This window comes from Nasonia vitripennis, chromosome 4 (assembly GCF_009193385.2).
Source record: "Nasonia vitripennis strain AsymCx chromosome 4, Nvit_psr_1.1, whole genome shotgun sequence".
Classification (NCBI taxonomy): Eukaryota; Metazoa; Arthropoda; class Insecta; order Hymenoptera; family Pteromalidae; genus Nasonia; species Nasonia vitripennis.
This window is the reverse complement of record NC_045760.1, coordinates 29,271,322-29,294,651: the sequence shown is the minus strand read 5'-3', so window position 1 is coordinate 29,294,651 and position 23,330 is coordinate 29,271,322. Positions and strand designations below refer to the sequence as shown.

At 35.7% G+C, this 23,330-nt stretch overlaps 4 protein-coding genes across 33 annotated transcripts; 2 read left to right on the top strand and 2 right to left on the bottom strand.

The window, feature by feature from the left end:
• Positions 1-85: 85 nt before the first annotated feature.
• Positions 86-2,744, bottom strand: LOC100123640 (general transcription factor IIE subunit 1). Of its 2 annotated transcripts, none has more exons than XM_008216687.4 (8): positions 2,540-2,744; positions 1,968-2,101; positions 1,741-1,907; positions 1,532-1,660; positions 1,232-1,458; positions 955-1,165; positions 654-879; positions 86-569 (listed from the first exon to the last, which is right to left on the bottom strand). In XM_008216687.4, the coding sequence occupies exons 1-8, from the start codon at positions 2,566-2,568 to the stop codon at positions 394-396; spliced, it is 1,299 nt and encodes a 432-aa protein (XP_008214909.1). In that variant the 5' UTR covers positions 2,569-2,744; the 3' UTR covers positions 86-393. The 2 variants fall into 2 exon arrangements, with proteins under 2 accessions (XP_008214909.1, XP_001607311.2); XM_001607261.5 differs by having other exon boundaries at positions 277-569; positions 2,431-2,743.
• LOC100123644 (rab-like protein 3) lies at positions 2,554-4,051 on the top strand. 3 transcript variants are annotated; one of them, XM_008216686.4, is made up of 5 exons: positions 2,554-2,746; positions 3,031-3,240; positions 3,326-3,459; positions 3,546-3,659; positions 3,739-4,051. In XM_008216686.4, the coding sequence occupies exons 1-5, from the start codon at positions 2,701-2,703 to the stop codon at positions 3,916-3,918; spliced, it is 684 nt and encodes a 227-aa protein (XP_008214908.1). In that variant the 5' UTR covers positions 2,554-2,700; the 3' UTR covers positions 3,919-4,051. The 3 variants fall into 3 exon arrangements, 2 of the variants coding, with proteins under 2 accessions (XP_008214908.1, XP_001607315.1); XM_001607265.5 differs by having other exon boundaries at positions 2,555-2,746; positions 3,326-3,474; positions 3,739-4,048; XR_004344878.1 differs by having other exon boundaries at positions 2,623-2,965; positions 3,008-3,240; positions 3,326-3,474; positions 3,739-4,044.
• A 214-nt stretch (positions 4,052-4,265) lies between these two features.
• Positions 4,266-8,038, top strand: LOC100115203 (integrator complex subunit 11). Of its 5 annotated transcripts, none has more exons than XM_032599260.1 (7): positions 4,266-4,420; positions 4,639-4,796; positions 4,890-4,937; positions 5,009-5,143; positions 5,841-6,138; positions 6,224-7,471; positions 7,571-8,038. In XM_032599260.1, exons 5-7 carry the CDS (start codon positions 5,890-5,892, stop codon positions 7,859-7,861), a joined length of 1,788 nt encoding a protein of 595 aa, XP_032455151.1. In that variant the 5' UTR covers positions 4,266-4,420; positions 4,639-4,796; positions 4,890-4,937; positions 5,009-5,143; positions 5,841-5,889; the 3' UTR covers positions 7,862-8,038. The 5 variants fall into 5 exon arrangements, with proteins under 5 accessions (XP_032455151.1, XP_003428221.1, XP_001608037.1 ...); XM_003428173.4 differs by having other exon boundaries at positions 4,286-4,561; XM_001607987.6 differs by lacking the exons at positions 4,266-4,420; positions 4,639-4,796; positions 4,890-4,937; positions 5,009-5,143 and adding an exon at positions 5,499-5,739.
• Positions 8,039-8,551: 513 nt separating this feature from the next.
• On the bottom strand, positions 8,552-22,772 carry LOC100123647 (kinectin). Of its 23 annotated transcripts, none has more exons than XM_008216693.4 (17): positions 22,415-22,772; positions 21,122-21,282; positions 20,862-21,016; positions 19,035-19,220; positions 18,527-18,854; positions 16,120-16,922; positions 15,444-16,046; positions 15,192-15,364; positions 14,936-15,110; positions 14,656-14,736; positions 14,298-14,558; positions 14,057-14,203; positions 13,549-13,680; positions 13,311-13,475; positions 13,159-13,239; positions 12,403-12,645; positions 8,895-9,367 (listed from the first exon to the last, which is right to left on the bottom strand). In XM_008216693.4, the coding sequence occupies exons 2-17, from the start codon at positions 21,267-21,269 to the stop codon at positions 9,347-9,349; spliced, it is 3,702 nt and encodes a 1,233-aa protein (XP_008214915.1). In that variant the 5' UTR covers positions 21,270-21,282; positions 22,415-22,772; the 3' UTR covers positions 8,895-9,346. The 23 variants fall into 23 exon arrangements, with proteins under 23 accessions (XP_032455137.1, XP_032455135.1, XP_032455138.1 ...); XM_008216692.4 differs by having other exon boundaries at positions 21,122-21,419; positions 22,415-22,765; XM_008216694.4 differs by having other exon boundaries at positions 21,122-21,419; positions 22,140-22,756.
• Positions 22,773-23,330: the final 558 nt, after the last annotated feature.

Here is a 23,330-nt window from a genome sequence, read left to right as displayed (position 1 = left end):
TATATATAAGTCTATATATAAATATATGGAGTATAATGGGTATTTATTACTAATCAACTCTGTTGACGATTCCTAGTATTGTTACGTTTTTGCTGTACATTAGAAAGATATAAAGTTATTATGCAACAATGTTAATTTGGCTTCTCGAGTGACAATTTTGAAGAATATTTCTCAATGTTATTCAATTGTCATTTTATTGTTATAATAACTGTTGTAACTTGATAATAACAATATTTGAATAAAATAATGTTACAATAAAACACATCTTTAGCAAAGTTATTTATGAAAAAAAAACGCCATTCTTTATTTGTACAAAATATTATACATCCTCGTATCATCACAATCATTCCGACATATTTGCTTGGCTGTTATTATTACATTAAAAATATTTATTCAATCATACATCGACGAATAATAGTCTTGATAAATCTGTATATAAGCTTCTTTTTCTGACGGAGTCATTTCTGCTATAAGCGCATCATTTACATCGGTTAACGACACGCTCTTGCCGTTGACCATAACCGTCGGCGCTTGATCTTCGTCATCCGATTCCATTACTTCCACCTCGCCTAAAACGAATATTTGAATATTTTAATGCACACGCAAGAAATTGACCCGAGTAAATTTATTTAGAAAGTATTAATTTCTCTCACCTGTGTCAACTGTCTGCATCTCCCCTGCATCTTCGTTATCACTGCTATCACTCGATTCTTGAGGTAGTACAGCCTTTACAGCACTTTCATTTACACCACCCTTCTTCTCATGGGCCAAGAGAACCGACATGATATCTTCGCCTTGTTTAATATTTGCTGCATTAGTAGCAGTAGCAGCAGCAGCCGCTTTTTCCAAAATACTGTCTTGATTATTTCCTATATCATTCTGCAAGTAAAATTTCTACGTTGATACTCTGTCCCAAGAAATTTTAAAACCGTGAGTATGTAAAAAATAAATTACCTGTAAAGTATCTGAAGTTATGACTGTGCTCTCCATCAACCAAATAGGTCTCTCCTTCCTCTTATTACTGGCATTATCTTCTTGTATTTCATCTCCAATTAATACATCCACTCTGGTATCTTCCACAACAAAACCTCCACCTCTTGTTGCTTCTCCAGACCATTGTTCATTAGGTCCACGCAAGCTGCTTGATTTCTTTGAGTCGATAATACTAAACAAAAAAAAAATCATTAGAAAACGAAATTAGATGTAGGCATGGTTGCCATGATAAACATACCCTCGAATTGTGTTAATGTCTACAGGTTCTGGCTCCAAAATTTCTGGAGCTAATTTGATTCCTTCAACTTCTCGTAAGAGAATGTAGAGAGGTTCTAATTGTTCATTAAATTTGGCTAACAACAATCTTGAATCCTTTTTTGGAAGAGCTGACGAATCTTCTTCAACTATTTCACGGCAGTATGTACATCTAAATTCTTCAGTAGCCATATCAAACAATTGATCTGCCTGTAAAATAATTGAAACAAGTTATGTTATGATAACATGATTGATGAAATAACTAACAGAAAAGTCAACCAACTTCCAAATCTGTAAAAGTTTTTAGACAACTTGTGCATTTGAAACTAGCTCTGCTGGTTGCATCTCGCTCCTCAGTTTCCATTCTTTTCCTCATCAGATCCAATTTGTACTTCACTACATTTACAAAGGTCTGAAATCAGTTGAAATTATTTATACATATATAAAAGCATTTATCCAGATTCTCAAGAAAATTCTATATTAAAGCATTACCTTGTAATTGATAAAGTAATAGTTAACTTTTTGTGCTTTTCCATCCGAACCAGTTTCCATTTTTAATCTTACTTGAATAAATTTGTCATTTCGAAGTGTTGTTATACGTGCCCTTAACATCTTCTTGTCAAATTTGAGTAGATCACAGATATCATCTTCCTTCATGCCTAAAATTACATAAAATTATATCAAAAATGTTCTAGAGGCATCGCTTATGTTTTACTTACATGGATTTCGAACAAGCATATCAACAATTAGTGAATCTTCAATGGTATAAAAACCACGAACTACCAGTCGTGCTAATTGTTTTAAACTACTAGGAACTTCTGTAATTAATCTCTCTTCAGAACTCATTTTGAAGCTGAAATGTATAAACATACATTGGTTTTACTTAAATAATTTTAATCTATGTGAAAAACTAAACAAATTACATAGATATTTGTTATTTATTATTTATAAATTAATATTAATATCAATATTTACTGTTTTTTTCAAGGCTCTAAGGAACAGCAAAATTTTGAGATGATAAGATTTTTGACGTTAACTTTTAATTATAACTAAAATATAAAATGTTTATCTCGTATAAAATGGATACCAGAAAATAATCACATTCATGAATTAAAAATTGAATTATTTATGAAATTTAATGAAAAAATTTACGATTCAATTTACAGAATATAAAATACTTACGCTGATGATTATTGTTCTTTATTAAAAATTCTTCCTTTAATAGTATATTGATAACAATTCCGTAGAAACTCTTTAACACACATATCTGAAACGCATTTCGTTTACTCACTGAAAATCGAGGTTATGGGCTCCGATCATAAAACGGAGCGGCGGCGGTGCACCTGTCGGCTGTCACTGCAGAGACTGCGAATGGAGTTTTGTATACAAAAATATATACAAAGCGTCGACGCCAAATGATACTTTTTGTTGTTCATAAAATAAATATCATCAATGGCAGCCATTGATAAAGTAAAAATCATAGTGGTTGGAGATTCTGGTAAACATTTGAATAAAACCATATTTAACAATTAATTATTAGCAGTACTTTGTTGTTTACGATCGTTGACGTGTCATGCACAAGATTTAGATTAGATTATAAACAAAATACACTGCTCGAAATGTTTCAAAAAATTTTGAAAATTGTTATATTTACGTTAACGAAGCATGATAAAATGATTTGCAAAAATTAAAAGAAAGATCCCAAATTTATTTTTAGGTTAGTTTAATAAATCGCAAACTTTATTATTGTTTTAAAAAGTCTTTGAATTTTTTCTCGTATAGGCGTTGGAAAGTCATCTTTAACACATTTAATATGTCAACAACAACCAATCAATAATCCATCTTGGACAATTGGATGTTCCGTAGAAGTCAAATTGCATGAATATAAAGAAGGAACACCAAATCAGCGGAGATATTTCATAGAATTATGGGATGTTGGTGGTAGTCAGAGCCACAAAAACACACGACATGTTTTTTATAGTCCAACAAACGGTATAGTACAATTTTTAATAATAATTAATTCACTTTATTGCTCGACATCTATAGCTCATATTATGGACTTTGATTTTTATTTCAGGCATTATTCTTGTACACGACTTAACTAATAGGAAGTCACAGCAAAATCTACAGAAATGGCTAGAGGAAGTTTTGAGTAAAGACAATAGTCATTTCAAACCAAAACAGTTTGATGATTTTGATCCAGAGAAATTTGTAGGGTCAACGCAGGTTTGCTGCATTTTTCATATAAATATTTATTCTGTAAAATGTAAGTTACATTTGATGTAAATTATTTTCAGATTCCAATATTGGTAATTGGTACAAAATCAGATTTGGTATCAGAAGTGAGATCAAGTATCCATAGACGTTCTTCCACCATTGCTGAAGAATGTGGTGCAGATGAAATATTTTTAGTAAATATTAATCTTTACATACATTTAAAAACTGTCTATGATATATTTCATTAAAATTTTATATTTTTATTAATTATAGGACTGCCGACAAACAAGGTCACTAGCAGCAGGTACTAGTTCATCTGTAAAATTGAGCAGATTTTTCGACAAAGTAATTGAAAGAAGATACTATGCATCCAGGGATGGAATGAATGCTGAACAGCGTAGACTTCCTGTTTATACATCTCAATACAGTCCAAAACAGTACCATAATGACTAGTGTAAAGTTAAGTTGTACAAAAATAAGCTTTTGTATACTATAAACGTTATATAGAAAAAGTAAATTGTATATTTTTAAGAATTTAAGTGTAATTTTATAAATGGTAATAATATAAGCAAAATTGATTATATACCATTCTCTAGAATTTGTTTCGAATACATGTTTTCCCCAAATTTATCTCCATCATATAATTAGAAAACGGATTAATTTATTTAAAAAATGTGTTGTTTCTATTACCTTACGTATAGCGGATATTACGTGAAAATAATTTTTGATAAAATTAAAGTACCAATAGATGGCAGCATGGCATTTCTAAAGCGCGGGATGTCGGAGACCAGATGATTCGTTTTTGCGGCGTACCTATACTTATAATACGTTTTAACGCCTTGTACGCGGTACATAAACATAACTGATATATAGTTATAGTCTTGTTTTGAATACAAAGATAAGAACAATTAACTACTTGCGCCTGTTCTGTAGATGACACACCGTGCGTGTCAAGGTTAGTCTATTTTTTAAATCATTAATGGAAAACGAAGTGAAAAAATTGTTTGTTGTAAACCCAAACAAACCAATGAAATTTTGTATATATAAGGGTAAAATGCTTACTATTAAATGCAATCAAATATCTACAAAAATAAAGGTAAAGTAAAGTCTTTTTTCAGTTCGATGATTTTCAATGAACATATAAATGATTTTCATTTCTAAAATTATTTACAGCAAAACGGTGGCAAGGTAACAAACTATGAAGACAAAGATTCTGATTGCATTATCTTATCCCATACGACTTCTATACCAAATGATGAGAATGTATTCAACATTAAATATATTCAGCACTGCATTTCTCAAAATGAAATACTAAATTTGCTTGATTACAGGTAATAAAATATATTCGAACTTATGTTTTACTTTTCTAAATAATATCTAGAAGGTAATAATTTCTAATGGATTAAATTTTTGTTCTTCAAAAGAATAAGTAAATCCCTTCATAAGCAGCACGAAAGAAAAGATTGCATTAGGTAAGTCTCAATTTTGTTTGTGAAATGTCTTCGCACAACCATGTATAAACTAATATACTTATTTTCATTAGTTTGACAAGAATTCTTAAGGATCAAAAATGTATACATCGTAGCAAAAAGACAGCAGAGGAAGTTTTAGAAAAAGTAGAGGCTGCACTCAATTTGTGACGACTGATGGATGGTAATACATTACGATTTGTCAACAAGTAAGTTGAAACAGAATAATCATATTGCTTCTATTTTTGTAAATATTTTGTTCAAAAATATAGTTTTTTAACTATGTTTTCTTGAAAATTATACATGAGCCATCCTCTTTGCGATAGACATGCACATAAAATAAATCAGTAAAATATGTTTAAAATGCATGCAATGTAAGTCACTCATGATGATACTGTGTATGAAAGATACATTGATGATGACAAAATTGCATTGTAATGCATGACTTTTAATAATCAAACTTGTGTTTCTACCCATTCTATGTATTGTGGCAATTAAACCTCACCTCTTTTAAAATTGCTTTCCTTATATGTGTATGTATGTATGTATGTATATACATATATATTTCGTGTATGCGATTGCGCGGAGCGGCTCCGGCATGTTGTGCGAAATTTCACTTAATAAACGTTAAACACTGTAAAACGGCTTTTTTGACCTTGGATAAGTGAAAAAGTACACTATTTCAATAATAACCGTGTAATAACTGATCTTTCGAAATTCACTTTGAGTCATGATTAGCTGCAGTGAATAGCTGTTTAATCTTAAGTAAATTAAAAAAATTACATCAAGTGATGAAAGTTTTGAGGTTACGATAACTTTTTGAGTGGTAGTTTATAAACAATTGTAACCACAATTACACGATCCGTTCATCCAAAACGTACCACTGATTTTGATTTATTTTTTCAGGTGAAAAATTTAAGTTGTGATATTATTATTAACAATAGTTTATCTAAACATGCCAGATATCAAAGTTACACCATTGGGAGCTGGGCAAGATGTTGGCAGAAGTTGTATACTTGTGTCAGTGGGTGGCAAAAATATAATGCTGGATTGTGGTATGCACATGGGATTTAACGATGAAAGAAGATTCCCAGATTTTTCTTACATCGTTCCTGAAGGTCCAGCAACAAATTACATCGATTGCGTTATTATTTCTCACTTTCATCTTGATCATTGTGGAGCACTCCCTTACTTCACTGAAATGGTATAAATATTTGCAAACATTAACATTCGTAGCTCATTTTACAAAGCTTTTGTAAATTAATGATCTTTTTTATTATTTTTTCTAGGTGGGATATACTGGTCCAATTTACATGACACATCCAACAAAAGCTATTGCACCAATTTTGTTAGAGGATATGAGAAAAGTGGCAGTGGAGCGTAAGGGTGAAAGTAATTTCTTCACTTCACAAATGATAAAAGATTGTATGAAAAAGGTAATTGCTGTTACTTTACATCAATCAGTTATGGTTGATTCAGAGTTAGAAATAAAAGCATACTATGCAGGACATGTTCTTGGAGCCGCGATGTTTTGGATACGTGTTGGTTCACAATCAATAGTATACACTGGCGATTACAACATGACTCCAGATCGACATTTAGGAGCTGCCTGGATAGACAAATGTAGACCAGATCTGTTGATTTCTGAATCAACCTATGCCACTACAATAAGAGATTCTAAAAGATGCAGAGAAAGAGATTTTTTAAAAAAAGTTCACGAGTGTATTGACAAAGGTGGTAAAGTACTGATTCCAGTGTTTGCTTTGGGAAGAGCGCAAGAGTTGTGTATACTACTAGAAACATATTGGGAACGCATGAATTTAAAAGCTCCCGTTTACTTTGCTCTTGGTTTAACAGAAAAAGCAAACAATTATTACAAAATGTTCATCACTTGGACCAATCAAAAAATCAAGAAAACTTTTGTCCAGAGAAACATGTTTGATTTCAAACACATTAAGCCGTTTGATAAATCATACATTGACAATCCTGGAGCGATGGTGGTATTTGCTACACCTGGAATGTTACACGCAGGTTTATCATTGCAGATTTTCAAAAAGTGGGCACCTAATGAAGCTAATATGGTTATCATGCCTGGTTTTTGCGTTCAAGGTACTGTGGGTCACAAAGTTTTGAATGGTGCTAAAAGAATTGAATTTGAAAATCGTCAAATCGTTGAAGTTAAAATGACTGTCGAATATATGTCATTTTCTGCTCACGCAGATGCAAAAGGTATAATGCAATTAATACAATACTGTGAACCTAAAAATGTAATGCTAGTTCACGGCGAGTTTGCCAAAATGGAGTACTTGAAAGATAAAATCAAACAAGAGTTTGGCATAAATTGTTACAATCCAGCAAATGGAGAAACATGTATTATTACTACTAAATCAAAAGTACCAATTGATGCATCACTAGCGCTTCTAAAATCGGAAGCCAAAAAGTATTCGGCATTGCCACCTGATCCCAAACGGCGCAGATTATTACACAGTGTATTGATGTGTCGCGAAGATGGCATTTGTCTTCTTGATTCAGAAGAGGTAATTCAGATTGATTGATTTACTTACTTTCGCTTAAGTTTCTAATAAATATTTTAATTTTCATAACGTTAACTCTTAATAAAAATGTTCATTTTATAGGTTTCAAAAGCGGCAGGAGTAACTAGACATATAGTAAGATTCACGTCTGCAATTCAAGTTAGAGATCCTGGACCTGCAGGGGGTACTGCAAGGAAACTATTACTACCTCTTCAAGAAAGATTAGGCGGCTGGGGTATAGAAATGATTGATAGTTCAATAATGGTTGAAACCGTTGTAGTCAAAATTGAAGGAGATGAAGATGAACAGAAAACTGTTTACGTTTCTTGGACCAATCAAGATGAAGATTTAGGAAGTTATATTCTTGGATTTTTGCAAACCATGCTCAACTAAAAAAAATTGTTACTGAGTCTTTATTACGAGCGCGTTATTGTGATGTAAATAATAATGGTAAGAATGTTTCAAAACCTAATTATAAGAGAATATCGAGATCATTTTGTAAAGCAAATATGTATACTTTATCTTTGAAAATTTATATGTTTTTTAATAAAAATACTTGCAATCTGTAAATATTAGGTGTATGTGTGAAATTAATTGCTATCCTTTAAGTAATAAATTGTTTATTTTGTAACTAAAGTGGTTAATCACTTTTGTTATATAAATTACCCCTTTATTATTTTAATCTTATAATGATTTCATAGATCAGAGAATTTTTTTCAAATATGAGGTATGAATCTAAAACAAATAAAAAGCCGATTAAAAAGCAAGAAAATCTTTATATATAGACATGTAATTATTAAATTAACTTTTTAGTAATAAAATGGCAGCTTACAACTAAATTATTTGTAACTAAAATATATATATATAAAACCAGTAACCATAAATACAATTTTTAAGAAAGTAACAAAGATTTTCCTTCTTTTTAACAGACCTATTGTTCACCAGTATGCGTATAATTTTTAAATAACTTTTTAATATATTTATTAATAAATTAAGAAAGCAGCGATTCTGATAACTTCAAAAACTGTTTGAATGGACCTATCATTATTTCAAGGCATTTTTCCAAAACTTGTACAAGCACAGTTAATTAATAATGAATCATCTTTATTTTGTTAAAAAGTCTACTAAAATTTGTCGTGTATTTCAAGAAGATAACAAACCTTCTTTTCATTTATTATTGCACATGCTTCTTTTAAATTTTTCATTTCGCATACAAATTGATTTTACTGCCCGAGACACAGCTCACTTGTGGATTTATGTATGATACAATTTTTAATATTTTTATATTTCAATTTAATTAAAATCGCCTATGACGAACAATCGGTTGCTCGTTAAAAAAATCACCGTTTCGCTCACTTACTTCATATCTTATCCTTCATAAAAAGGACATTTTATCATGGTGCATTTCGTTGAAATTGATTGCGAATTATCAAGATATATATATATAATATATTTATACAGCTCGTATGTATCAGCTATATTCTTTAGACCGTTTGATTTCTATATAACAAAAAAATAATCTCTTCTTGAAAAATGCATACTGCCCTTTGACACATAACATATTCGGTTTACATTTTGCATGAATCGTCATTTACATCTATTAATGTAACCATTACACACACCATTTTCAATATTCCTCCAATCATTTTTACTAACTACGTGTTTAATTGTTTATATTTCATCCACATAATAAAATATGATATTTGTATAATAAACATTATCCGTAGTATTTCAATTATATTAGTCTTCTCGGTAGCAAAGTCTCTGCTGTTTGTGTTATCCCAGCATGACCGCGCATGCATTTGACACATTTATCTTCGTCTCTCCTTTATAAAGCATTTTTCTTCGGACTTGATTAACGGAGTTTATTCCTTGAAGTTACTTTTTTCCGGAACCACCCTGTAAACCAGCCAGAAATTCACTTTAAATACTCATCTTTTCACATAATTGCAAAATTATAATTGAACACATAAATTTCAAAACTTTTACAAAGTACAGCAATGTCTGTACCAAAACTCTTTAAATTTTATTGCATGTACTCAAATAATAACGTACAGAGGTATGTATCATGGTACAAGTATACTTATGAATAAATATCAGTGAAAACAACTTTACAACATACCATGATACTTTTTCCCTCATAACAGTTTTAATTAATGCAAACATTGCATTAAATAAATATTTCAAAGAAGGTACTCGATTGACCTTCCTTTTAAATATTTTATAAACTCAAAATATAATCAATACCTTTACCAATTGCTCATGCTAACATAAACATATTTAAGTAAAAAAAGTTAAATGTATTTATTACGAAAGGCCGAACGCTTAAATGGTATCTAATACACATTTATGAATCATCCATTAACAATCTCGAGATATCACGGTTCGGCATTTCGTCGATTATTTGAAGTATTATGCGATTTATTGTATTTTGAAAAATTAAAACTTCATACATACATAAGTATTTAACTTTTTTTGTAGTGTGGCGTGTCCATGTACAACATAAAAAATGTACATACAATTGTACCTTGCATAGCAACATTAAACTAAACATTTAAACATAAACACAGATGCGTCGTTTGAAAACTACCAAGCCAACAGACAGTTAGTTGCGTTCATTAATTGCATAGTTATTTATGATATCTTCTCCTTCATGGATAAACTTCTGATGACCAAAGGCTATGGATAGGTGTCTTAGATATATGTAGAGCTTGTCAATATAAAATGCAAATGACAAATGGATGAAAAACATTAAGGCAACACCTTTCACTAACTATTGATTTGATATGAAATCTTTTTGGTGGTTTTGGAAAATAATTATAGATAAGAATTATGCTTATAATACTAAAAGTTTTTAGTATGGAATCTACTGACATTAAGTATCACTGTTTTGATTATTTTGAACTGTGCATTTTATATAGCCAGTCAATTGTCTTGTATATTATTTAAAATTATTATTAATAATAATTCTAATAAATTATTAGAAAATGTGCATGGATCCTTTACCCCAGTGTTTGTGCCATTAAAAATTAAAATTGTAACTGTGCTTTTTTAATGCTGCATATTGGTTATTATTTTTCGAATTATTTAATTTTTACATAAAATTTTATGTACACTTGAACCATTTTTAGTGTTATTTGCTTTGGCTGCCCTACATTAGTTTGACTTTGAGGAATTGATATTAAATATCTTGAATCAATATTTAAGCCAATACTGTAATCACTAATATTTTACATTTTAATATAAATCTAACCATCACAATTATACAACGCAAATTTTGTACAAAAAAGCAAATTTATAAAAGCCACTCTCGATTTTCTTTAGAAAGGAACCTTTTCACATCTATCATAATTGTATTAAATATTACATACTAAATAATTTTATTATTATTCTACCAAACGACATTATTCACGGTAAAATCACATGTGCTTATACACACAAAATGGCAAAACAAGAATAAAAAACAAACATGTTAGTGTAACATTCACATTCACACTCGGTTAATTTATCAAAAAATTTCATATGAACAAAAACATTTAAAGATGATTAACTTATCCAAAGTTAATTAAAAGAAATGCATATTCAATACGAATTAGGATTATCACAGAGAGAATGTTAATGTAATCTTTGGAAGATTACCGATTTTATTTTTTAGTAATTGAAAGAATTGTAATAAGTTTTAAATAATACGGAAACAAAAAATATAGGTTCATTTAATCTAAAGAGTGGCTTGAGTACCTCAAATAAACCCATGATAAACCTTGTAAAAAAAATCACTCTGATGAGGCATGATTTGGCAAAATGGCTATTTGTGGAAGACTACGATGAAGAATATTACAAGTGAATGAATTTTCAATGATTGGTCGTTAATGAACATTGAATTAAAACGAAACGGAATTCCAAAGGTGACAAAATGTAAAAAAAAAGATAGCTAGCTGCCTAGCATCGACCCTTTCAATAAAAAGGCAAGGCTAACGTTTTGATGGAATCACATTTTTTGTTTGCATACCTGCGAATCTGCGCCTCTTTGCCATGGGTTTCTTAGTGGACTGTCAGAACAACCAAAACACAATAGACACATTATTGCTATTAATGTTAGACTAAACACAATGGTTCTATGTTTTCAACGATAGCACTGCTGTAACAAGTATTTACTTTGCTGCGCGCGCCCTGTTCCTAGCACTCAGCTCGTTTCTATTTTCTTTTCACATGTAAGTGTCATATAATTCTTATTTTTTTTTTTATTTTGATTTGAAAAAACATATAGGTAGTTTTACCCAATACTGTTTTTTTCAAAGATCCAAGTTTCAATAATTTCTTTTTTTTTTTCTTTTGAAAATGTATATTGGTCACAGCTTATACAACCCATCACCATATTCCAAGAATTCTTTGTGTCAACATCTTACACAAAATGTTAAGCTTTCTTTGATTGTACCATTGCACCGTAATTTCTTTACGTATTTTTCACACAAGGACAAACACTGGGAAAAAGTTTGCATGTAAAATCTTACAGTGAAACTTTGTTCATGCATTGGTATAACCTGTTTTTGCTCAAAGAGGTCTTCAAGAATAGAAAGAAACGTAATCCGGTAAGTAGTATGTATAGACAAAAACATAATTTTTTATCTAAATTTTATGAAGAATTACTGAATTATTTCAAGACTATATCGACTCCCAACAATAACAAATGTGCTACAAATGTAAAATTATGTTATCCAATAATTTCAACATACTTCAAGCCATAGACAGTTGTTATATTGTTTTCTAACATAGCAATTCTGTCACATATTGGATTGATACTTTCACGAGAAACACAAAAATTAAACGTTATACAGTATTATATTTTTCCATGACTACTCGAAGTGCACAAAACAATTTGACTAGTCATTCAAAAGAATTTCACGATTTTTCGAAATTTTTTTTTCTGAGTTTACCTTCCGTTTTTTCTTGTGCTTTTTATGCTGCGGGCCATTTAAAGGATTGCAGCTATTTTGTATAACATTTTCTGTCGTTCGACAGGTATTGGAAGCAAACTTTGAGGTAAGGGAGCCGTCATCGATGTCTTGTTGCGATTCAACCGAATTTTCGGGTTCGGCTAAGGAACAGTTTTCAAGCTCAGTGTTCTTGAGGAGGGTTTTTTCTAAGGCAGCTATCAGACATTGCGCTCCTACCGTTGGCTGTATATTATTGATGTTTGTATTAATTAATGTTCAAACATAAAGTATGAACATGAATTTTCGCAGATTATGGTAAAGTATTTCGAGGGTGCTGGTAACTTAATGTATGATTAACGAATTTTGTTAAAAGGTAAACAACAAAGTGTACGCAAATTTGTAGTTACTGATAATAAAGCATTAATCACACCCGATTTACAAATAATTTATCATAGTCTGCGGGATTAATTATAAAGCGTCTCGGTTAAGAAGCGCATTACAGTATTTTCATTACAAATATATTAATCAACATTATGAGGATAATGCATTCGACATCCTCATAAAATAGCAGTGCCGTTCGTTTGTTAAATGTTAAATAGAATGGAAGTTTTTATTTAACACCAGCAAATTTATTTATGAAATTGCGATGTTTGTTTTAATTTTCATGCTATTAAATTTGAAACGATTGTTTGGTAAAGCGGCTTGTCGTAGATAGTATTAATAATATTAATGATAGTTTTTGTTATTTATACTGACCTCGGATTGTGGGGAATCAGTCACAGGAGGACCATTTAATGTCATTTGATCTGAACTACTACTGCCACCACAAACTTCACTCTATAAAGAATATATTGAATTTGTCTATTCATAAAATAATTCAACACAAAAATTAAACAAATTATATTTACCTTGAGTTGAGACACTTCCTGTTGTAATTGTGAAACGAGTTTCTTTTCCTGTGATAAGTTGGATTCAGTTGTTTCTACAAGCAAAAGCAGTTTTGCTACTTCTGCATCTAATGTTGCTCGTTTACTACTTTCATTCTGCAATTGCTGTGTTAATCGCGCCTTCTCCTAAAATGGTAAAAAAGTTTATTAGTATCGGTTTTCCTGTCTTTATATGCAAACAATAGATGCAGTTATAAACCTCTTGAAGTTGTTCCAGAACCGCTAAGTCTGGCACCCGATTTTGTGTGTGTGCCGATTCAGTTTTTGTTTTTGCTTTTAAAGACTCCGCTTCTGATACCCTTGATTCCAAGTCTGCTATCTTTTGTTGCAGCTGAGAAACAAATGTTGCAAGCATTATTAATTTGTCAGAATGTTTAAATTTGAGAAAACATGGAAATTCTAAAATTCGTATTGCTGCCATTGTTACAATGACACTCTAATAAATGAAATTTACTCAACTGTACAAATCGAACTAGATTTTCTAACAATTGACAAAAATAGTTCAACTTGGATTGATAAACATGTGCAATCGATAAATGTGATATACACGAATATCAAACCAAAAACTACTTGTATACTTATAAATATGAATAAAAGAGTGGATTAAATTGAAATGTAAATTTTTTCCCGTTAACTTTTAAGTTACGGATTACATACATGCGTTGTAAAATCTTATGATAAAAAGAAAAAAAAGGTTTATAAATTACCTCGTTATTATCCGATATTGTTTTATCCTGGAGATCGTGAATTTCTACCCTAAGATTAGAAACTTCATTCTCCTTTTGTCGAAGTTGTGCCTGCCACCGTTTTTCCTCGGATTCTATGTGACTCTGAAGTTTATTCAGCATTCCCTCCTAATATTACAAAATTGTGCTCAATTATAGATATATTTACGTCGCATGAAATTTAACCGCGAATACCAAAAAATACAAATTATTTTATTCGTACCGTATCATATATGATTTGTTTGTAATGATTCACCATAGCCTGCAAGTTTTTGTTAGTCTTTTCGAGCTCTGCACTCGCGCTTTCCGAATAAGTGTCAGTTTTTAATTTGTCAAGAGCTGTGTATACTTGCTCCTCAAAGGCTTTCATCCACTGGTCATGGGACTTTTCTGATACTTTAATCTCTGGGAATATCCTTTGAAGCAGAGCTTTGGTTGCTTCCTGTTCCTCAACTTTAATTTCTTTAAGTTTCTGCACATCGTCCTGTAATTTAATAATATTATTGTTATTAATTTCTATATTTTTGAACAGAACATTCAAATAACAAAATTCATCAAGAGCTTTAAATTCATAAACTTACTATTGGCCGAGAATTTTTATTTAAACGACTCTCCGCTGTATTAAGAGCTTCCATCACTTTCCAATTTTTTCTTCGTAAGTCCTACAGTCAAGAAAAAAAAACGATCATAAAACGATCAGATGATTTGATATATGTTAAGTTAGAGGACTTAATGATCTCATTGATATGAAGTTGAATAAGTAACAGATATCATTTTGTTATTTTAGATGAAGAAATTGAGAAAAGTGATGGAAGCATTCTGAAAGATTATAAAAACATCAATGTTATAAATTAAACATACATTATTTTTTGATCTCTGTTGCTCCAAATCATCTTGCAGTCTAGAAGTAACACTGCGCTGGTCGTTAACCTCGCTCCTCAAAGACTCCACTTGAGTACCCAGTTGATCAAGTTCTTTTTCCTTCTGTGAAAGAGCTGTTCTTAATGCGGCGAGCTGATCTTCCTTTTGCGCTAATCTGAAAAGATAGTGTAAAGCCATGATTAATAAATAATGATTTGCTTGGATGCTAAAACATTTCATACAGAAATATACGTACAAGTTTGTATTTTCGACCGTCTGAATGCTGTTTTTTTGAGCTTTTTCTTCGATTCCGTTCTCTCGACCTTCTACAGCAGGGCGCTCTGTAGATGCTGCCAACTGAGATGACAATGATTCGTTCTTTTCACGAAGTTGTTTGATTTCCTTCTGCAGTTCTCCCATTCCTCCTAACTAAAATTGCAAGCAAATTTACGTTACTAACGTAACTCTATATCGCACGGGATTGTAACAGATGAAAAAGTGTATTTACTTGTGCTGAGAGCCTGTCGTTCTCTTCTTGCAATCTCACAATCTTCAGCTCAGCCTCGCCGTGTTTGTTGTCTTTAGCGGAGCTCGTGAAGCTGTTAATTTTGGAGAATTCAGCTCGAGTTTGTGCTAAGACGTGTTGGATTTCCCGTAGTTCTTCCTGACACTTGATCAAATCGTTCTGCGCTAATTTGTAATTGTCCTGTGCTCTGCCCAGTTCAGACTTGGTTACTTTCAATTCATTTCGGGCTTCCATCAGGTCGCTTTCCAATTTCTTAATATCACCCTGAGTCTTCTTCAATTCCGCTTGAGCCTTGCTAGCCTCGGACAGAGTCTTTTGCAATTCAATTTCCTTCGCCTTGAGTTTAGCCGCGATCTCGGAAGTTTCGCTGCTGTTGCCGTTGTCGGTCACAGTGACGCTGTCGTCGGCGTGTGCCTTAGCTAAATCAGCGCGCGCTTTTTCTAACGCAGCATTAGTCTCGCTGCTTTCAGCTTTAGCAGCGTCGAGCTCAGTTTGGAACCAGGTGATTTGTTTCTGTAGTTCCTGCTCGTGGCGGTGCATGCTCTTGATTCTGTGGTCCATCTCACTCTGAACTCGTCGCGATTCCTACAAATGAAAGAAATTTTCATAAATACGGAGCTTATTTCGTATACGAATATTGCGAAAATTAAGAACGTACCTCCAGCTGACGGTGTGCATCTTGAAGCCTGTCGCTAGTCTCCTTGTAGATCTGTATCTGTGCATCGGAATGCATGACCTGTTCCTGCATCATGCTCAGCTGTTGTCTGAGCATCTCGATCTCGTGGGTGCTACTGTCGCAGGTAGCTTGCAGTTCCTGCGAAATGGTAATGTTGACGTTCTGCAGTTCCTGGAGCTCGGCGTGTTTCTGGGCGAGCTGTGCTTTGAGGGCGTTCTCGCTGTCGCGCATCTGCGCAAACTGTATGTCCATCTGCTTGCGCTGGTTGTGGAGCTCCTGCTGCAGGTGTCCCTGAGAGTTGCCTTGGTCCTCTTTCAGCTTGAGAATAATGGCCGCATCCTCTTTTTCCTTGCTCTCGAGAGTCTCGATCTTGCGGGTGAAGCCAAGCTTCTCGGCCGCGTGGCTCTCGAGGATGTGCTGCATACGAGTGTGCAGCGTCTGGGCTTCGCTCACCTTGGCGTTGAGCGCCTCCTCGAGTTGACGAACGTTGGCCGTGAATCTGGAGCGCTCGCCGTTGAGTTCGGCGCGCAGCTCCAGGAGCTTGCTCTGTACCGAGACACTGGCCTCCTGCTCATCCTTGAGAGCTTTCTCCTTGTCGGCGAGCTGTTTCTTCAACTTGATGACCGGGTCGGCGCGGCTCTCGGTCCACTCGGCGTGCTCCAGTGGGTTGTCTTGTTGCTTGTTCAGCAGCTGGTCGATCAGGATCTGGATCTCGCTACGGCTCAGCTCGGCCTTCTGCACGAGCGGCTTCAGCAGGGAGAAGTTTACGCCGTCCCTGTCACCTCCTGCAATCACACGAATTTTTTTATTTTTTGAAAATTTCCCCACCTCTCAGACGCTGTGCATATATTTATGTATACGTTGTGGCACGTTGTAGCCTACGCTTTGTTACGTCAATATTTCATCGATCCAGTTGAGTGCCCCATTTGATTGTCGAATAAACAACCCCCTCAGACAAAGATACGCACACAATGAAGAGCGAGAAAAAAAATTTGCGAAAAAATTTTTTTTTTTAATCAGCTTTTTTGCGAATTTTTATTGTTATTATTGTTAAACTGTTAATCGGATGTCGGCGCTGTCAATCGGAAACGCGAATTCGATAAACACAAATCGCGTGTAAGAAGGTGTTCCTAATATAGAAGCAGCCTTGACGGTAATACTGTTCAGTACAATGACCCAAGTGTTTGAGGAAGGGGAAGGGGAAGGGGACTGATTCTACCTCAGCCGCATTCCAGCGCTCTCAGAGGTATATGATTTTGACCTGGGCGAATTCCTCGCTGCACAACGCATGTCTAGAGCAACCGGCTCGCGGCTCACATTTATGCAATATACACAAACAATCGTGCATTTTCGTTTGTTTACCACAAACTCGCGTTGAAAAAAAAGTTTAAAGTCCGCGAGAAGAGCCTCATCGATGTGTGTGTATATATATATATATATATATATATATACATACGATACTCGGTAGGAAGAGCAGTGGGAAAAACGGATTCGCGAGTCTCGAAAGTATACCTGCAACATCGCACGCGGAATCTGCGTCCAATGGCTGTTATAGCCTGCGGCGAGCGAGGTTCGAGCATCGCAATAATGAAATCTAGATTTACAACGGCAAAGCTTATTTAAGGTCATCGCAGCTGGATCGATTCTTTTGCTTTAAATTATGAAGAAGATTATTGATCTCTCTCTCTCTCTCTCTCTCTCTCGCAGCGCGCCGTCTACTGCGCGCCTCTATCTCCTCCGTACCTATGCGCGAATATGCCGTGGAACGATTAGACGCCGAATGCACTTGTGCTGCAGGTATATAGGTATGGAACGCGCCAGCGCGACTTATATATTTACGGCCGGCCAGAGAGAGTTAAGGATCTGATGCTCGCGCGCGGTTACGTAAAGCTCCTATAAGCCGATCGATGCTCCACTTAACGGACTTTTTGGAGAAATAATTTTTTCAGAGAACAGCGACGTCCTTTGTACTACTATCGAGCTCATAGATAGCACGTTTCCGCTATTATCTATTTTACACAGAATAGTCGAGCGAGCGAAATTTAAATGCCCGGTTATATAGATATACGTGGCATATGCGCGCGAGACGCACGATTTTGCCAAATTCCACGTGTCAAGGGTCTCGCCATAATCGCCACGAGTCTCGAGATACGCGCGGATATCTCGCGAAAAAAAAAAATAACGATAATTTCTCTGATAAAAGGCATTCGGACTTATTTTTAAGTGGAATCGGCTCTCCGATGCTGTGCGCTATCAGTTCCTCGATACAGAGCTGGCGCTCTCGAAAAAACAACTCCTCGATTACGCAGGGCATTTTTCCGTCTTCTCTCTTCTCGCCGATGCAGATAAAAGCGAGATGACGACGATGGATCTTGAAATTTCGACTCACCGATCTGGGCGAGGATGTCGTTCTTCTTCCTGATCTTCTTCGACTCCTTGTTGGAGGACTGAAGAGGCGTGACGTTCTCTTTGACGGGCTCCTTCGGCTCCTTGACTTCCTTGATCGTCTCCTTTGGCTTCTCCTTCACCTGATCTTTGGCGCTGGCAGACGGCTGGTTGCTGGTGGTCGGGACCTCCTTCTTCTCCTCCTTGTGATCGTCCTTCTTCTTGGAGTCTTTCTCCTTGGCATTTTTCTTGCTCCTGGTCGGAGTTTCCTTCGGCGACTTGTTGACGAGGCCTGGCGGCTCCGACTGTCCGATTTGGCTCAAATTCTCACGCTGTTGAAGAAAAATCGTCGCTCATTAGTGACCGTGGCAAGGATTTTCGTTCGACTTTTGAAAAAGTGCACGTTACGGCGGGATCGTTTTTTGTGTTAGCCTCGAAAATCATCGATAAATCGCACTGGCGAGTGCGCCCCTTACGTAATAAACGCATGCAAAAGCTACCAAAGCACTCACGCTGTGACTTCTGATAAGCTCGAGATCGTCCTTTGGGTGAGTGATGTCAAAGTGATTGCCTTCCTGCGCGAGGACAGGTTGCGAAGGGCTAGGCTCGGTGACGACAACCACCGGCTCATCCTTATTCACAAGGATCGGCTTTACTTTTTCGATTTTTCCCTTCTTCTTACTGCCCTTGCCACTCTCCTATAGGGTGCGCCAATGCAAACAAACAAACGATATCCCAAGAGTTAAGCATTATGTGCAATAGCATCCTAAATAGCAATATCTTCCACACTCGTTAAATCTTATACTTAGGTGTTATAAACCCAAAGCAATCAAAGCAGAGCGTGATATACAAGTACAATGCTCGTTTTTTTTTTTTAATATAGACGGACAGGTATAGCAGAGAATTGTCATGCAAAGTTTGTCAAATACTTTAAATATAGAAAACGTTTTTTTTTCTCTCCAACAAGTATTCAAAATGATGATCATACGTTACAAAGATATTGTTTCTTTACTTTGATTTTTTGGTACTCTTTGTTCATTCTGAATACGTTATTATAAGAATTCTTAAATCATGAGTAAATAAGCAAAGGAAAATAAAATGTCAGCATGAAAGTGACCCTCGTTTTAAAATCATTTTAGCAACATGAACTGTTCGATCACAAGTTGTATAATTTACTTTTTTTCACCTTATAGAGTGTTTTTTTATGACTTCTTGCCAAGCAAAAATACCTGAAATTAACAAATCCAGATTGTCAAGCTCATAAGAAATCCTGTATTTGTTCTTATGTAAATAACCGTGTTATGCTAATTGTGTTGATAAAGTTTTAACATAGAGAAGTTAAAAGTTATTATCCAAATGCATGCTTGTTCACTGATAAATATAATCTGCGATTTTGTAATATGTTATATGCTTTTTATAAATCGTTATTTTAAAAATACATTATCAAAGCCAAGGTTTTTTTAATCAGTCATATTTATTCTCCTGAACTTTGTATGCCTTGATTGTGTTTACTCTACAGATAGTTTGACCTGATCTTGAAAAATAACTTACCAAGGCATAATAACAATATGTAAATTGCAAAAAATCACGAAAACTTTAGAGACATTGGGTTTAAGAAAACTGCAAAAAAAAATAATAAACTTTTACAAAAAATTTATTAACATAGCACTGATCTAGTTGTCAAAAGACATGATGATAATTTCAGTTGCCATGGTTATAAGAGTAGACAAGTTATAAATGCCCATCTATATACGTATCTAGCTACTTATGCATAATAAACTAGCTGCTAATGCTCTGATAGTCTTTTGTAACAGTATTCTTGCCAGTACTATATATTAAAAATGAAAAGTTAAGCACAAGAGCACTGACTGGAACATAACACATTGTATTAAAGTCCTTCTGGATGACCTACATGTGCGACGACAACTGATATGTGAACTGACATACCATGTTTCATGCGTAAAACGGATAAAAATTCAAGTTTCTGAATAGTAATCTTCACTAACTCATGAGCAGTGTTAAGGTTAAGGAAGGTTAGAGAACAATATTCCGCATGTTGCATGTATATAGATATACATATTAAAAATTACTGTCGCCAGCAGACTAACAGATGTAGCTAAATTTTTGAAGGAGTTGCGTACAGGAAATTTAATACAAGTTGTTAGCATGTATCTAACAGTAGATACTGCGCATGCATTATTAATAATTGATTACTTCTATAGACTGAAATTGGGAACATCTATGGGTAATGTATCAGCCAAGCAAAGATAATTTGTGTGCTTCAAAGAGATGTTAAAATATAGACTTTCTTTCAAGGTAAAAAGCAATGGTTAACATACTTGTACGGGAGGCTCCGGTGGTAAGATCTGAGGTGTTTCCTCGAATTGCACGTGTTCAGGCTTTTCTTCCTTCTCCTCTTTCTCCTCCTTCTTTTCCTTCACCTTTTTGCCGGTTTTATTCTTATGCTTTTTCTCTTTAATCTTTTCTTTCTTCCCTGCATCAACGAATCAAAGGATATTTGAGTGAGAGTTGCCAAAGGCTGCTCCAAAACGAAGGGGGTGCGCAAAATGTTAGAATCACAAAAAAGTACAGCAATTACCTAGTAGAAGATCATCGGGTAGCTTTCGCTGTTCGGCGATGGCCTCCTCATAGGATTTCTCTTTCATGGCAAAGACCGAGACAAATCCAATGACTAAGGCAGAGACGAGAACAACTGCCACATACACCAATCCTGTCTGGACATCCATCTTCGCTGTTCTTCTGCACAAGTCAAACACATTCACAGTTTACAATGTCGCATGAACTGGTCAAAGTCAAAATATCTCTCAATGCTTTAAGGAATATGTGTCAGAAGAGAAGCAATTAACTGCACATCTTGTCGATGGTTGGCTGAAATTCTAGAAAATGCAAGAAAAGCTTGAGTGTCAGCCCGGTGAAGCAGCTTGAAGGAATGATCAGAGATGAGAGGGAGAGAAGCATACGGATCCACAGTCTATAGCAGGTTGCAGGTGAAAGCTGGGAAATGAGCCATCAGGCGGCAGCGAGATGATGAGCGAGAGCGAGAGAGAGAGAGAGAGAGAGAGAGAGAGAGAGGAGAGCACAGAGGTGAAGGATCGCGAAAAAATCAGGCAGGAGAGAGAGAGAGAGAGAGAGAGGGAGAGCGCTCTCGTGTCATGGGAATCCCGCGGGCGAGTTACGCGAGCTGCCTGATGGGATTTGCCGGCACCGCTGACACGCACACGATCCGGGAAAATCCGGAATCCGGTTTGGGCCGTAAGTGCGAGAGACACCGGCGAGCTATAATACGGAGCGCGAAAGAGAGCGTATGGGGTTGCTCTGCGCGCAAGAGAGAGAGAGAGAGAGAGAAGGCTGTATGTTAGCGGCAGATTGCACAGTAGTTGCGGAAAAAGCGATTGTCGGTGTGGCGATGTAGGTATGCCGCATCGGCGAGTTTTAGAAAAGTAGATCGAGTAGGTATGCGGCAGAAGAAACGTTAAAGTGTTCGTGCATATAGATAGAGAGAGAGAGAGAGAGAGAGAGGAGGTGTCGGCAGGGGATAATTAGGATAATACACGCCTGATGCGGGCCACTTGGCCCGGTTCTTGCGAATTACGTACTTGCCGTCTACTGTCTTGCGTCGGCCGCAGGCACAACTATATTACTGTAAGGACTTTTGAGGGCCGCGAGCTACGCGAGAGAGAGAGAGAGTCTGTCTCTTCTCTTGATATACTTATATATTCTTTACAGATAATGTCCGCGCGGCGCGAAGAGAGAAAATTATTATGGCGGCTCCGCGGACTGCGGGAGAGAGAGAGAGAGCGAGCGAGAGTATAGAACACGGCACAAGTGTGATAGAGAGACTCGCGAGAGAGGCGAGACGACGACGACGTACCGATGTGTTGCTTGTGGTAGTAGAGTTTCCAAGCCACGCCTATATTCGAGTCACGGAGGTTACGATTGGACGAGAGCCTTGCCACGTATGCAGCAGCGGCGCCAGAGTACAGCAGTCCGGACGACGACGACGACGACGACGACGACGATGACGACCACGACGACTCTCGATCTTGACTGCGGCGGCCGCGGTCTCTTTCGCGACCACTCGCTGCTCGATCTGCTCTCCTCTATATGCGTCTTCGTCGAGCGGCTTTCGCGCGGACGAACTGCGCGCACCGATGAACGATGCTTCTGCTACTGTAGGTATTGGAATGGGTTACCAGTTGAGCTACTCGCGGGGCTTGTGCTATCCGTTGGGGGACCGCGAGACGCGAGTTCTTATCTTCCCTCGTGTGTGGCGCCGCAGGAGAGCTCCTGCGATGATGTGCGTCGAGGCGCAAGCGTAGAGTTGCGAACGCGGGAAGATTTGAAAAAGAAGACATCAACGATCATTTGGGTCTCTTTAACATTCTTACGTATTTTTAACAAATTCTGAGAAGATATACCTAATTATCGAATTCGGAGTTATAGATCATCGGGGTCTTCGGGACTTCCTAGTGATTGGGAATCCAAGCGAAATGTAGATAAAAATATGTTACTTAATTTCGGAGCTATTAATAATTGGACGATAAAAGTTGAGAAGCTGAAATTGAGCTCGACGTCGGAATCGCTGATGCGTGAGTTGCACCAAAGTACTAAGTAGTCGGAGGCCTTCGACGCTTTTGGAGCTGGTTTTTAAAACTGGTCTATTATGACATCAGAACGGAGAATTAAAGAATCAAACGAGTAGCCGAGATTCGAAGGAACGTCTTATTTCCTCGTAAAATATCATTAGATCCAAGCCGGCAAAAAAAAAAAGTGTCCAAAAATATGAG